This window comes from Hydra viridissima, unplaced genomic scaffold (genome assembly GCF_058129835.1).
Source record: "Hydra viridissima isolate aposymbiotic clone 2 unplaced genomic scaffold, HvirCarnegie_v1 scaffold_1, whole genome shotgun sequence".
In the NCBI taxonomy this organism is placed as follows: domain Eukaryota; kingdom Metazoa; phylum Cnidaria; class Hydrozoa; order Anthoathecata; family Hydridae; genus Hydra; species Hydra viridissima.
The window spans coordinates 14,894,464-14,908,344 of NW_028324300.1; the positions used below are offsets into that span (position 1 = coordinate 14,894,464).

Here is a 13,881-nt window from a genome sequence, read left to right on the forward strand (position 1 = left end):
GGGGAAAAACATGTGAATACCGTACATCGGTATATGCGAGAATTTGTTTTTGCTGATCGTGCGAAATCTAAATTCAAGATTGCCGCTCCGCACCTCGGTCTTTTACTGTGGAACAAGTCACAAAACAGAGCAAAATGGTGAATTTTCTATCCATCTATTTCTTTTCCATTGAATATGATTGCTTCTAGATAATCATTTAGGTTTATAAGGGCATTCTTCACGTCTAATAATGTGATTTTATTTTCTTAAAAAGGATACTGATGCATCTGCCGAATTAAAAAAGAAACGAACCTTCAAAAAATTTACTTATCGAGGTGTAGATCTAGATCAGTTACTTGATCTATCTAGTGAGCAACTTATGCAGCTTGTCCATGCTCGTGCTAGACGACGTTTCACTCGTGGATTGAAAATGAAGCCTATGGCTCTCATGAAGAAGCTAAGAAAAGCAAAAAAGGAAGCTCCCCCACTTGAAAAACCTGTTGTAGTAAAAACTCACTTGAGAAATATGATTGTTTTACCTGATATGATCGGTAGCATAGTAGGAGTACACAATGGAAAGACTTTTAATCAAGTTGAAATAAAGGTTTGTATTTCTGATTTGACAGTTATGAAATTTTCTTGTATCTAATCATGTCCAATTTAGTGCAGATTTTTTTTTTGTTTTCTTAATATTTAAAACTTTTCAAAACTGTAAATACATTAGATTTCCAGGATTCTTAATTGCTAATTTTCATGTGACAAATTGCAAAAACAAAAAGTATGACTTTTCTAATTATTTATCTTAGTTTATACAGGATGAATAAATCAATTGGTCCTGCTTCATATTAGACATTCTGACTATAACAACTTTAAAAGAACCTTTTTTTATTAAAGTATTTGTTGATGACTCAATTTTCTACACCTGTTAATATCCATTTCCTGAATTAGATGAATATCAGATAATAATTTTTTGAAACAAACACACAAAAAAAGTTCTCAGATTTTTTATGCAAACTGTAGTTTATAGGTTCTTAAATAAAATTTATTTACAAGCTATAAATTAGATAAATAGAGTATAGTTTTAAAAAACGATAAGTCAGACATTAATGTGACCATATATTTTTTCTTCAAAATGTTACTAATTTTTAGAAGTAAGCTTTTATATTGAAAGAGTGCTCATTTCTTTCTACTTTTTATTTATTAATGGAAAGAAATAGGAAAACATAAAAGAAATAATTTGTGGTCAACACCAAGTGTACTTAGGCAAATTTTTCTGAAGAAATAATTTCCATAAATACACATTCATAATTATCGAGCTAGATTTTAAGAAATCTAGCTCGATAATTATGAATGTGTATTTATGGAAATACTTAACAAGATTTCTTAAAATCTAGTTCGATAATTATGATTTATATTAAGAACTGTGATTTCCAACTCAGTTTTCTCACTCATCCATAACTTATTCAGAAAAAACTATTTGTATAGGCATTATTGCTAGGCAGACATGAAATACATTCTATAAAAGCACAATTACTAAACATATTAAGGTTAGATTTCTACAAGTAAACAAAGTTTGTTTTGGATTTGTTAATTTCAGTAGATTAAAATAACTCTTCTTATTTTGAATCATTCATATCATTCTGTTTCATCCTGCATATTAATGACCTGAGTTTCCATGGAAATGTAGTTGATCACAAAAAGAAAAATGTTTATATATATTCTAAGATTTAGAATGCAGTTGAATAATAATTACCTTAATCTTGTAGGAGAAGTAGTTTTTCTAATACACTTAGCCTGTTAGAATGGACCTTATTTTCTATTTTGTTTTTTTATGTTAAAACCAAATAACCTTAAAAAATGGTTTTTCACAGACAGTCCATCTTTCTCTTATTGATATTTTCGTTAGTGCTTTTGGTAATAATTGTTCCTTTAAAATTCTCTTTAATATTGAACTCACTGGAGATCTAGAAACTCTTATTAAGTCTGTTGTTCATGGTCCTCTAGTATTTAGAATTATTTTGCTTTAAATCAATATTGCAATATGTATGCTGATATCCTCAAAAATTTCATTTAACACACAGTTAAGGTTGTAACTCGTTTTTGTTTTTTTGTATTGCAGTTTTTTTGATTATTTTATCAGTAACTGAAATAAAGCTTTAAATAATTCAAAATTGTAATTGGCTTAACGCAATAATTGTTATCCATGAAATAACTTTAGTTTACTTAGTATTAGGGTCTGTACCCAAAAGTCCAACTTTTTGGTTCTTTTCTCAAATTCTTATTTTTATTAATCTTAAAATTGATAAAGCACATTGAAATGTATGTAATTCTTGAATAATAGAATTCTGTATTCTACTTTATAGATTAAACACAGACAGGTTTTAAATTGGATTTGAATGGAGTTTAAATACAGTACCATTTAAATTGTTTTTTAAACTTGACTAGAGAATACTGAATGACAAACAAACACACATTCTTTTCAAACAAATATTGAGACTAGTAAGCTAGAATATTCAGTCAACTACTGAATATTCTAGCTTACTATAAATTTATATTTCCTATATACATTCAGTATAATATTTTAGTAAAATGCTAAATTATGGTTCTTGCAAAGCTTATAAATTTTGAGACAAGAAATACAGAAAGTGAAACTACTGATCCTGATAAATGTACAACATACTGTGAGTGAGATTAAGTAGGGTAATTAATTTGATATGAAATAAATGACTTTAGTCTTTTAAGAAGCATTTCTAACCCTTATTTTTCCTTTCAATATGTCTGGTTTTAGTACATCATTGATATTTTTAAAATATATATATATATATATAAACAAGAGCGGAAAATAATGGGTGATTAATGGTCAACCAGCTGAAATGACAAAATATGCTATTTTGACCTCTCAAAATGAACTCTTGACAGACGAGGTTGACCAGTTAAAAAAGTCTGAGTTTTGGAAATAAACGTATTAGAAATAGCCATGATGTATTTTGATAATACATATAGTAAACTTTTATTAAATCATTTAAATATTTAAAAAAACTTTAAAATATTTCTGTAGTTTTTGTAATGCTAGCTTAGTTTACTTAATGCATTTACCTTTTTACTATATTACTCACTTGTGCATGTGTTCTGAAAAGCTTTTTTTTTTTGAAAGTCTATGAAGGCAAATTTTTCTTAAATCAACATATCCATTAAATCAGCAGGTTAAATTAAATGATTTAAAAGAATAATATAATCTTATAGATATAATATAGTAAAAACAATTAATTTGTGAGCTATTTGATTTCAAAACCAACTACTAACAACTACTGCACATTTGTCAAAACATTATTTACTTTGAGAGCTTTTCAAAAAGGTGTAAAAGTTTTTTTTTATGAATATAAATTAATGTAAGTTAGCTAAGTTTTTTTTTTAAGTTTTTTATCTACTAAGTTCACTTGTATATTACAAAAAGGTTTTTGTTTAAACATCCAAAAAAAAATTTGTCTAGTCTTTGGTATCAGCTGGTCAAATTGGACACCTTTGTTTTTTTTATATTATTATTCTTAAAAACTAACCTTTTAAATCAGTTTTTCTTGGATCCAAGTTGCTAAATAATGTGGTACAAAACTAAACATGTCATATTATGTCATAAAGTAGCTAATGGCTTATGTATCTTTTTGCAATTAAACACTACACAGTATATTTGTTGGTTTTTTTGTCTTTTTTTTTTTTTTTTGGTTTTTTTTTGGTTTTTAATATTAACTGAAGATGATTAATTAGTGTCAAATTAGATGTTAAAATATGACTGAGGAATCTCTCTTTGAAGAACTTGAATTTTTTTATTTTTATATTTCTCTATCAATATTTTGTTTCTTTTAAATACTTATTTATCCAATGCTGTAACATAACTTTCTTGTTGTTTTATTTTCTTAATGGCGCTTTTAAAATTGCAGCTCTATCTCTTGATTTTACTTCTTTTTTTATTGTAAATTTCAAAGTAATGCTGCAACATCAGTTCTAAGCTCTCAGAAGGTTGATTCTTTTTCTTTCTAGAATGAACTTCGTAGCTATAGATACATTACTGTTTATATTTTCCTCTTGCGTTTCCTAGTATATATCGTACGTTGTTGTCTTAGTGGTATCAATATTAAACTACTGCATAAATAAAATGCTTTTTATTATCTGCTACCTGTTGGTTCATAAGATGCTCAGTGAACTATATGGAAACATTAAGTTATTCTCAAACTTTTTTTTTTTCCCACAAATTACTAGATTATTTTTTAAATTTTAGCCTGAAATGATCGGTCATTACCTTGGTGAATTCTCCATGACGTACAAACCCGTTCGACATGGTCGACCCGGTATCGGTGCAACACATTCTTCCAGATTTATTCCACTTAAATAGATTGTTTTGAATAAATGTGAGTAGGCAGAAAATGTTTCTTTCCTTAAGTGTTATTGGAAACTTTGACATTTCTAAGACTGAAGACCTGAATAGGTTTATAATCTTTCCATAAAAAAAGATTCTGTATTAAAATATTAAATTAGGTTGAGGACTGTTTTTTTTTTGCACGTTGAAATATCTTAAAAAAATAAGACTTACGAGAAGCAGTAACGTGCATCTAAACCATTGCAAATAAAACTTGAAACTCGATAAAAAGCAAGATTTATTGTGCTCTGGTGGGGGACTGAATTAAGGTGAATTAATTCGTAACTTTAATAAAATTATTACGGACAGGCATTTTAACAAACATCTTTAAGCTTTTTTTTCATTGAAGTCTTTAGGTTTTCACAAGTTTTTTCATAAGCTTTCATTTTAGAATTTCTAGCATGAAATCTAAATTACAACTGGATTAGTTCATCGGTTTACGCTACACGTATTTCAGCAAATTTATTCTTTCTCGATAAGGTAGTTATTACAAAAATTTCAAAAACCTAACTTATGCTCGCAAAGGTAGTTTTGTCATTAACCAACAACCAAATCGGCAGCATTCTGTAAGTTAAATTTGAAGAATGTCCTGGTCTTCAAACTCAAAGAAAGAGAAATTCATTTTAGTGGAGAAGTTACAAACAATTTAGTTGTAATATGGAACTCACTCTTATTCATGTTAAGTTCTGCTAACAAACCTGTCTAAGTTACGAAATCTTTGCTTTCACTCCTTCAACCTTAGGATTAAAATGCTTGCAGCCATCATGATGTGCGCATTGGTATGATAACATTAGTTAACAAAATGGACCTTTTTCTATCATCACGAATAAAAATATTTTTTTCTCGATAAACTTTTCGTGCTAATACCAAATATCTATTTAATTTTCTCTATCATGTACAGAATTTTGAGATTAGGCCCCTTCTTATTTGGCAAAGTTCATCAATATTTAAGATATTATGAATTTTGTACTCCCATCCTTTTAGTAACTTAGAACAGAACAATTTATGTCAGTATTCATAAATACGAAGTTTTATTCACTAAAAATATCACAACATTTTCTCAAAATCGCTGCAAATAAGACTTTCTTTTTTAAAAGTTTGCTGGGTTATGGAGAAGCAGTAATTTTTGTTTTACTTAAGAGTCGTATTGTAAAACGAGTTCAATTTGTTAATATATTATAAGAATATTGTTATACAAATAGGCGATAAACACAAAGAAGAGCTTGTATATCACCGCTAGTGGTAGAAGAGTTGCTCGAGTCCGTTGTTGTTACTTCAAAAGAGCGAGGTTTCGAAGATCACGCTATTGATACATAGTAACCAGGGGGACATTAATTGTTTTATAACGATTAGATTACCGCGACACTTATACATATTCCACATTAATTGTTTTATGACGAATTGATTACCGCAACAGTAATCACCCATCGTGCTTTTTTCCAGCAGTAATCACCCACATGCTTTCGTTCCAAAACTCTTGATAGCGACTTTCCAGCAGTTGACTATCTTGATGAAATCTTTCGTCTTGTTCATCACTTACTGCAACGACAGTTTCAGTATAAAGTTCCAGAAAGGAATGTAGAAAGAGAATGCAAAATGACATTTTTATATATGAAGTGAGCAGCTCTTGAAGACCTGCTTCATATCCAGCTGACTTGTGGTTACTTAGAAAGCTTGAACAAACTCAAGTGAAAGCTTGCCAAGTATCTTTTTTCTCGTCTGTGAGAGAACTTTTGAAATTCGTATCTCGTATAAAAGTTCCTTTTTTTCAACTTCGATGCACTAATTCTTGAAAATTATCGCACCAGATTTTGAAAATCAATCTTTTCAGATTTTCCAATAGCTTTCACAAAGCTCTTCATCGAGCCAAATTTGATATGTAAAAGTGGAAAAAATCTTTTGTGGATTGGTCGAAAGAATGTTGTCGATGACTTTTAGATCATCACATCATTTGATTGGTAGGTTTTGTAATCGATTGTATCAAGAATAGTTTTTCATGTTTTCATGCATCAAACTCAAATGAACGGAATGAGTGATTAGTATGCATGGCTCTTGGTTGCTGTTATGTAATAAAGCTGCTTTCAAACTTAGCTCTGTCGATAAATTGAACAAACGCTATTCAGAAGGTCCAAGAGACTGCAATAAACTTTCAGATAGTTCGTTGATGCCGTTGCAATAGCGCAAAACCATCGATCTTGAAAATTATAGCTGACTAAAGGTTATGGTTTCGATAGTGAGGCACTTTAAGGTTTGTTGCAAGCCAGTGCTTTTTCTTTAAGTCGTGACACCAAGATTTCTGTTATTTTATTCGAATAGGCTTAGTCTCGAATCAAATAATTTAGTTGAGTGAAAACTTAAGGTATTTTCAGCTAAATAGACAAGATCGGGAATATCTTGATGTTAGTTACAAGAGTTTACTTTCGTCTCATCTTTGCCAAAATTTACACCGTCTATCGGAGGCGCTAGAACTGATAATGAGAGGTCATGTGATGGATTGCCGAACCCAAATCTGGATAAGTGATTTCGTGTCCGCTTTTCAATGAAAATCAAGTTGTATTAACAATGCAAAAATAACAATCAGTTACATAATCCTTTGGCTTCCTCCATAACTTGGGTATGGCAAATGAAAATAGAGAGTGCTGTGCAAGCAACTGACTCCACATGTGGTCTGTTTCTGTGTTCAGTTTTGATGATACTAATTTGGCTAAAGCCAATAATTACAATACCCGAACTCTCTAGTTACGTACAGAATCATGAAAAGTAGATTCTGTACGTAAAATGGAGTGTTCGGGACAGTAGTTGGACGCCAAAGAGCCCCCCCCCCCCCCAACTATAGCCACAGTATGAAAGCCTTCAGCTGGTGTTAGGCCAAACCATTACTGCTGGTTCCTATTATACTGAAATTGACGAAATTTATGCAATATTACGCTAGCAGAAACCGGCATTGGTCAACAGATGTTTAACAAATCACCGTTCGAAAATTAAAGGAGTTCAACCTTACCCACCATGCTCCCCTGACCTTACGCAAACCGACTGCCACCTTTCCAAGCACTTTAATAATTTTCTCACTAGTAGAACCTTCAGCAATCAGGACCGGGTAAAAACGACCTTCGTCTAATCCCGAGCACCAGATGTTTTTGCTGACGGAATAAATCATCTTGTTTCTTGTTGGCAAGTGTGCTGATTCAAATGGTTCTTATTTTCGACTGATTTGAGTACTTAAGTTATTTAATGTTAAAGTATAACTACTAAAACCAACAAGACTTTCCCTAATAACCAAATAAAAATATGGAGCCCATTTATCTTGATCAACTAACAGAAATCCAAAGTGTAATTTGTAGATTTTCGACAGATTCGCAATAATTTTATGCCACAGACCAAAATAACGCAATTAAGCAGAAAATGTCGACAGCTTTTTGCATTTTCTTAGTTATATTGATAAATATTAAAATAAGTCTAAAATGAGGAAAAATATGACTGCTTATATCTTAATGTACTTAATCTCAAAACTAAATGTGTTACAAATAAACTGATCCCGTATTTAAAATCAGTACAAAAAACTTTCTGCGCCACCCTAAATTGATGAAATATTGTTCGTTTTAATAAAATGAAAATAATATTTGTATTAACTAAAGCGCTAAATTTTTTTAGCCGCGTGGATCATGCAAGCGATTTTAATGGTCAAAAAATAATAATTTTTTTTTGGGTTGCAAACAGCAGTTTAAAATAAAAATTTTTCCTCGACTTGATTTGAACGAATTGTTTTAATAGAAAAAAGAATGTTAAAGAATTTGAAGAATTTTAGAGCAACCATACGCTTTATGAAGAAAAAAAAACATTTTTAGCATAAAATTAAATTTTGAAAATAAATGTAACTTGTTATGAGGATCAGCACATGTAATTTTAAGAAACTCTAACAATTAAAGACATTATTTAGAATATTTAAGCATAATTTTCACATCCTATTTATTAAAAGGTAATTATATAAAAATAATTAACAATAGAGTTTTAATAATTAAACATATTTATATAACTATTTTACATAAAATAACGAAAAAAGTTGAAAAAACTTTAAGTATTAACGATTCTTTACTCACCAACACTACGTGTCTCTCAAAAAGTAATCAACAAATAAAATTAATTAACGTATGCCTTCGGTTTCGTTCGGTAATTTCCTCCGCCGGAATTTTAAAGTATTAGAATTATACGGATATTAGGTGACTATGATTCGGTAAAACTAATTAAAACAATAATTTAGAAATTTCAAACCTTCATAATGATATCAATTATACAAATCGCAAATGAAAATTTAGAATGCCTAAAAAAAAAACAACCTAAAGCTAAGAAGTCTCGTTCATTCGAAGCAAAAGCCAAGGGGTACAGGAGCTGCCCTCGAGGACTTAATCTATGGCTTTGATGGCTAAGATTGGAAACCACAGTTAGATATCATCTATTTTTAATTTTCTATAAGAGAATGTATTATCTATTTGCAATACAAAATAGTAAGCAAACTTTCAAAAGAGTGAAAACAAGCAATTAGGTTACGTGTAACTCTGTTAACATCCAATACAGTTCTCTAAAATTTACACCTGCAACCTAAGAGAAAAAATCTGGGTCAAACACTTTTCATTTCAAAATCTCTTTCAAGGTGCGGCTAACTACGTTTTGCGTATGTTAAATGAGAAAAATCTATTTCTCTTTTATACAACGTTTGTAGTTCTTTTGAAAGAAACTCATGTAGTGTGTCGCTAGGATCGTGTGAATAAATCCAAGTGTTTTCCACAAAGTCGTAGCGTCTAGGTCCGCTAAAAAAATATTCACAGTAAAAATCAAGTGTTCAATTTTTTTTTAACTAAATTGATTTTAGCATTTAACATTTTTTCATCGGTAGAATAATTAAGAATGTTATTACTGTAAAGTGAAAAATATAAATATATGTAAAAGACAAAAATTAAAAAAAAAAAGTTTATGATGGTAGACCTTTCTGGAGATGATAGCCAGAGCTGGCGATTTGGTGTTTGTTTGTTTAGGACATAGGTAACATGCTCTAAACAAAAAATGATTTTACAAAATCTTTTTCAAGTGAGGCAGATTGATATTAACTTTTGTAAAAAATATCTTGAAATATCTTTGAAATATAACTCTAATAAAGCAGTCAATACATTTTAAAATCTCAGCTTTTAAAACATCATAATAAAAAAAACTTGAAATTTCTTCACCTGCTAATTTTAGAGTTAATACACCATCCTAAATTCAAAAAAAAAAGTACAAAGTGAAAATAATGAATGACTGTTAAATATCAACATTTCAAATTACATATAAAAACATTTCGGTACAATTCTGTGTATTAATGGTAAATACATTTTACAAACATTTAAAGTGAAATCTTTAAAAACCTTTAAAAAAAAATAATCAAGAAAAGAATTCACTCAAAAACTTTTTTAAACTCATCTTGTAGTCATATCTTACGTTTATTCTGCAGCATCAAAAAAAAGGGCTGCAACGGAAGACCCTTTATGACATGAATATGAGCAACACTTTAATTGTATTTGGCACAAGGAGACTTTACAAAAGGCCAACTAAGTAGAACCCTCACAACTAGAATTCATCAGTTTTACTGTTTCTATTTCAAAATCTTCTAAGTTAGAAATTTTAACTGCTTCTATGAATGATTTTAATATTATTGAAATTTAAAAGAAATTTCCTAGACCATGTATAGGATATTTACTAGGATAGCAGAACCAGTGGTCTTTTTTAACACTTATGTTACTGGTAGCATAATCATTTATAAGGCAAAATTTATTAAAACTAATGAACAAATTTTCCATTAGCATATTAAATTGGAACTGAAAAACAGGCCAGATAATATGATCATTGAACTTAACTATCTAGAAATCGATCCTTTACCTGTCATTCGGAAGTAATGCAAATTATCAGAGATGTTTAAGAAATTTAAAATGTATCAGAAATTTATGATTTGAAAACATTTAAAAATTGTGTAAAAACTTAAACAAGCAAAAAATGTTTAAAAACAGAATGTAATCACGTTTTAGTTTAAAAATAGAATGTATAGAAATAGAATCTCATTAATAAAGCTTAATAGAACTTTTAGCAAAAGGTATTTTACAGTTTCAGCAAAAAAACTACCTGGATCTTTTTTTCTTGCTCCTTTTATAAAACTTTACAAAGAGAACCTAAAACTAAATTTTTCTGTATCTATGGATGTTATGGGAGTTTTACCAGGGTTCCAACTTTCTAAAGCTGAAGAAGACCTGATATAACTCACTAACAGTTTAAAGTTTAATTGAATTGTGCAAAAGATTATGCCAAATCACATATCATGATAAATGAAGGCACTTAGTGGTATTGTAATGAGTCCTAGAATTTAAAGCTGTGACTCAGATCTGACAGCTATTAAGGGTCAATGCATAGATAAATGCTTCTTTATTCTATGCCATCCAAAAAAATTTGCTTCAAATGGTCAGTGGATATAATTTAAATAAGCACCAACTTTTAATATAAAATGATATTAAATTATCAGTAAAAAAAAACTATTTTATAGATGAAAACATTTGAAGTAAAAAAGTATACTCTTTCACTTGGTGATAAAGATAATATGCAATAAATTATCAATAGCAATTTACAAGTGGCAATTGCAGATAGCAAAGTTGTAAATGACAATTGACAGACTAAGAAGTGTTTGTTGAAGTCAACCATAGCAACATTTTATTTCAGAATGTTTACTCAAGTATGAGTTTAAGAAATTTCCAAAATAGGTTCTGCATCATTTGAGATTACCCATATCACTAAATCATTATTACAAGATTAATATACACTGAATGTATCAACCAAGACTGGCACTGGTAAATTTTGCATCAAAATTAGAAGGTTATTTTAAGCAAAGCAGAAAACATGGGTTATGTGCATTTCTTAAAAAGCATAGAGACTAACGAAAAACATAAACTTGTTGCCTAGAAAAAGGGAACCATCTTGATGAGTCTGCCCCTTTTTTGTCTAAACAATGATCAAGCTGGCATCCTTAATCTTTGGCTATATTTCTTTTGTTTGATCAATGGTATGTGAAGCATTGACTCAGAACTTTGATATCAGTAAATTCAGAACCGGACATAATATTTGTTTTATTCATGCTTCTCTTGGAAATAATTTTTAGATTCTATTAAGAGAACCATCAAGTATGTCTAGAACACGCAAACTTACTAAGCACCTGTGTCTCTTCTATTGGTGTGTAATAAGACTAGCCAAAACAAGATCTTGTTTCATTTTGTATGAATTTCTATAAACAAATATAGTTTCTTGTCTCATAATATTTGTGAGTTTTAATGTCTTGTCACAAAAATTGTAATGTTTTGATACAAAAAAGTTTTGAATACATTTGTTTTCTTCCTTTAAAATTAAATATATATAATACTATTATGTTAAAAAAAAGCTTGAATGGCAAATTTACTATGAATATCTTCTAAGATTTTGTCTCTGAGAATTAATTTTAAGCTAGAAATAGTTCTACATTGTCTTATTATATATTGTTGTGGTTTTTCTTGCTAAAATTTGTCTCATGACTCATCTTGTTTTGTAAATTAAATATTTGGATAAAGGTCTCTCTTATCTCAGTATGTTTTACAAAATTTGCTATAAAATCATTTTTGTATCATTTCTACACACATGCTTACTTGTTAGAATAGTTGTTTTTTTTTTCATTTGCAAAAACATCTCTGAAGAATGATAAAAAAAAAACCCTGATAAAATTTTTATTGCAATCAAATAATGTGAAATGGTCCCCCAAGATCTTTTAAAATCTCTTGGGTAATCAAAATCTAGAGGGCAATAGCAACCTCTTCCTATTAGTAGATCGTTTTATTTTTTTAATGTAATCTAATATTATTGAATCAGGTGTGCAAGACAAAAATAAGAAAATTTAAAATTCTAAACAAAAATTGGCCAACTTACACTAAATCCTTACATTCATAAGTGACCTATTAATGAGTCATAGAAAATTTCTTAAATCAGACAAGTTAAACTTGATCAGACAAATCATCAATTCATAATCTGACCCAAAGAGTCATAAATAACTTGCAGAATTTATAGGGTGGTAATTCATAGTTATAAATTTAACAATAGTAATTTTACATATTATGATTACAAATGTAGTAATAGTTAAATATTTCTATGAAATTATGTAATTTATTTTTTTACACATAACTAATAATTAACAACTGACATCTATATCTTCAGAGATCAAGATCAGCCCTGTATAACTGCATTTCTATAGCATAAGAAATACTAATTATCATACAAAATAATGCTCTTAACTAATTGTGATTACTCAAATATACACGTGATAAAATATATAATATCCCAACCAATCATGTGATATACATAATACCCCAACCAATCATAATTTACATACCGCTAATAAGGAGTCATAACCTTCACTAAAGTAACCTTGATCTGCTAAATTATCAAATTGATCAGCTAGTTCCTCAAGAGTTTTTTCCACAATAAAATTGTAATCATTCAATGACAATAAACTAAATAAAGATATTTGGAATGTATAAAAAATATTAAGAATTTTCTTTGTTTTTTAAACTTATTTATTTAAATAAGTGAAATAAACCTTGACTGAGAACACCATCTAACATGCACTGTTTTTAACTTGTTTTCAAACTGCAAAGAGAATGGGCCTTTTAACTGCCATATGCTATGAGTCGAGTAACAGAGAGCAAGCTTAAAGATAAAAAAAAAAAAAAAGAATGTCACTAATCATCCACTAAAGATTAATTTAGGACAGGCTAACAATAGATTGGAAAAGGATTTAAGCCTTCCATGTTGATTTTGTATGAAGAACATCTAATACATATCTTAGTATACTAACTGCAGAAGAACCTAATGTAACGGCTACATGTGTGAAAGTAGTAATATATTAAACATCCATGCCTGTAGCTAACATTATTTTTTTAATTACTTCATAAATCTAAAAAATTATAAAACGATATGATGAATTTGCAAATATATATGTAGCGAATACCTCCTTCTGATATGCTTTTCTACCTAATAACTTGAAAAGACTATCGTATTTTTTCATAAACTTCGGAAAAAGTAACGAGTTTAAGAACTGCATAGAATCATGGTTTATAAATCTCTTTATCATGGCCAAATTGCAATAATTATGAATATCGATATGTGAGATTCATAACTTTGTTTGTGTTAAGCATTCTTGTTCACTCGTTAACTCATCAATACGTTCTGCTTAAGTAGGGGGGGTCCAAAATTAACTTTTTTTAGATTTTTTGTAGTTTAACCACTTTTTCTTAATTAATTTTTTATGCTGATTTCGAATTTCACAATTTTTTTACTTCATTATCAATATTTAGCCTTCTACTTCAATTTTTTAAAAAAGTGATTTTTTTCACAAAAGAATTTACTGTTAAATTAAATGAAATCATTATTATTTTCAAATATAAGCGATGTAAAAC

General features: G+C 29.1%; 2 protein-coding genes across 2 annotated transcripts; one reads left to right on the forward strand and one right to left on the reverse strand.

Moving 5' to 3' along the window:
* On the forward strand, positions 1-4,398 carry LOC145187741 (small ribosomal subunit protein uS19-like). Its single transcript, XM_090087701.1, has 3 exons — positions 1-137; positions 254-583; positions 4,253-4,398. The coding sequence occupies exons 1-3, from the start codon at positions 135-137 to the stop codon at positions 4,364-4,366; spliced, it is 447 nt and encodes a 148-aa protein (XP_089943827.1). The 5' UTR covers positions 1-134; the 3' UTR covers positions 4,367-4,398.
* A 4,245-nt stretch (positions 4,399-8,643) lies between these two features.
* On the reverse strand, positions 8,644-13,672 carry LOC149893503 (frataxin, mitochondrial-like). The gene is made up of 6 exons (XM_090087654.1): positions 13,434-13,672; positions 13,023-13,132; positions 12,816-12,936; positions 9,610-9,637; positions 9,371-9,437; positions 8,644-9,195 (listed from the first exon to the last, which is right to left on the reverse strand). The coding sequence occupies exons 1-6, from the start codon at positions 13,554-13,556 to the stop codon at positions 9,045-9,047; spliced, it is 600 nt and encodes a 199-aa protein (XP_089943780.1). The 5' UTR covers positions 13,557-13,672; the 3' UTR covers positions 8,644-9,044.
* Positions 13,673-13,881: the final 209 nt, after the last annotated feature.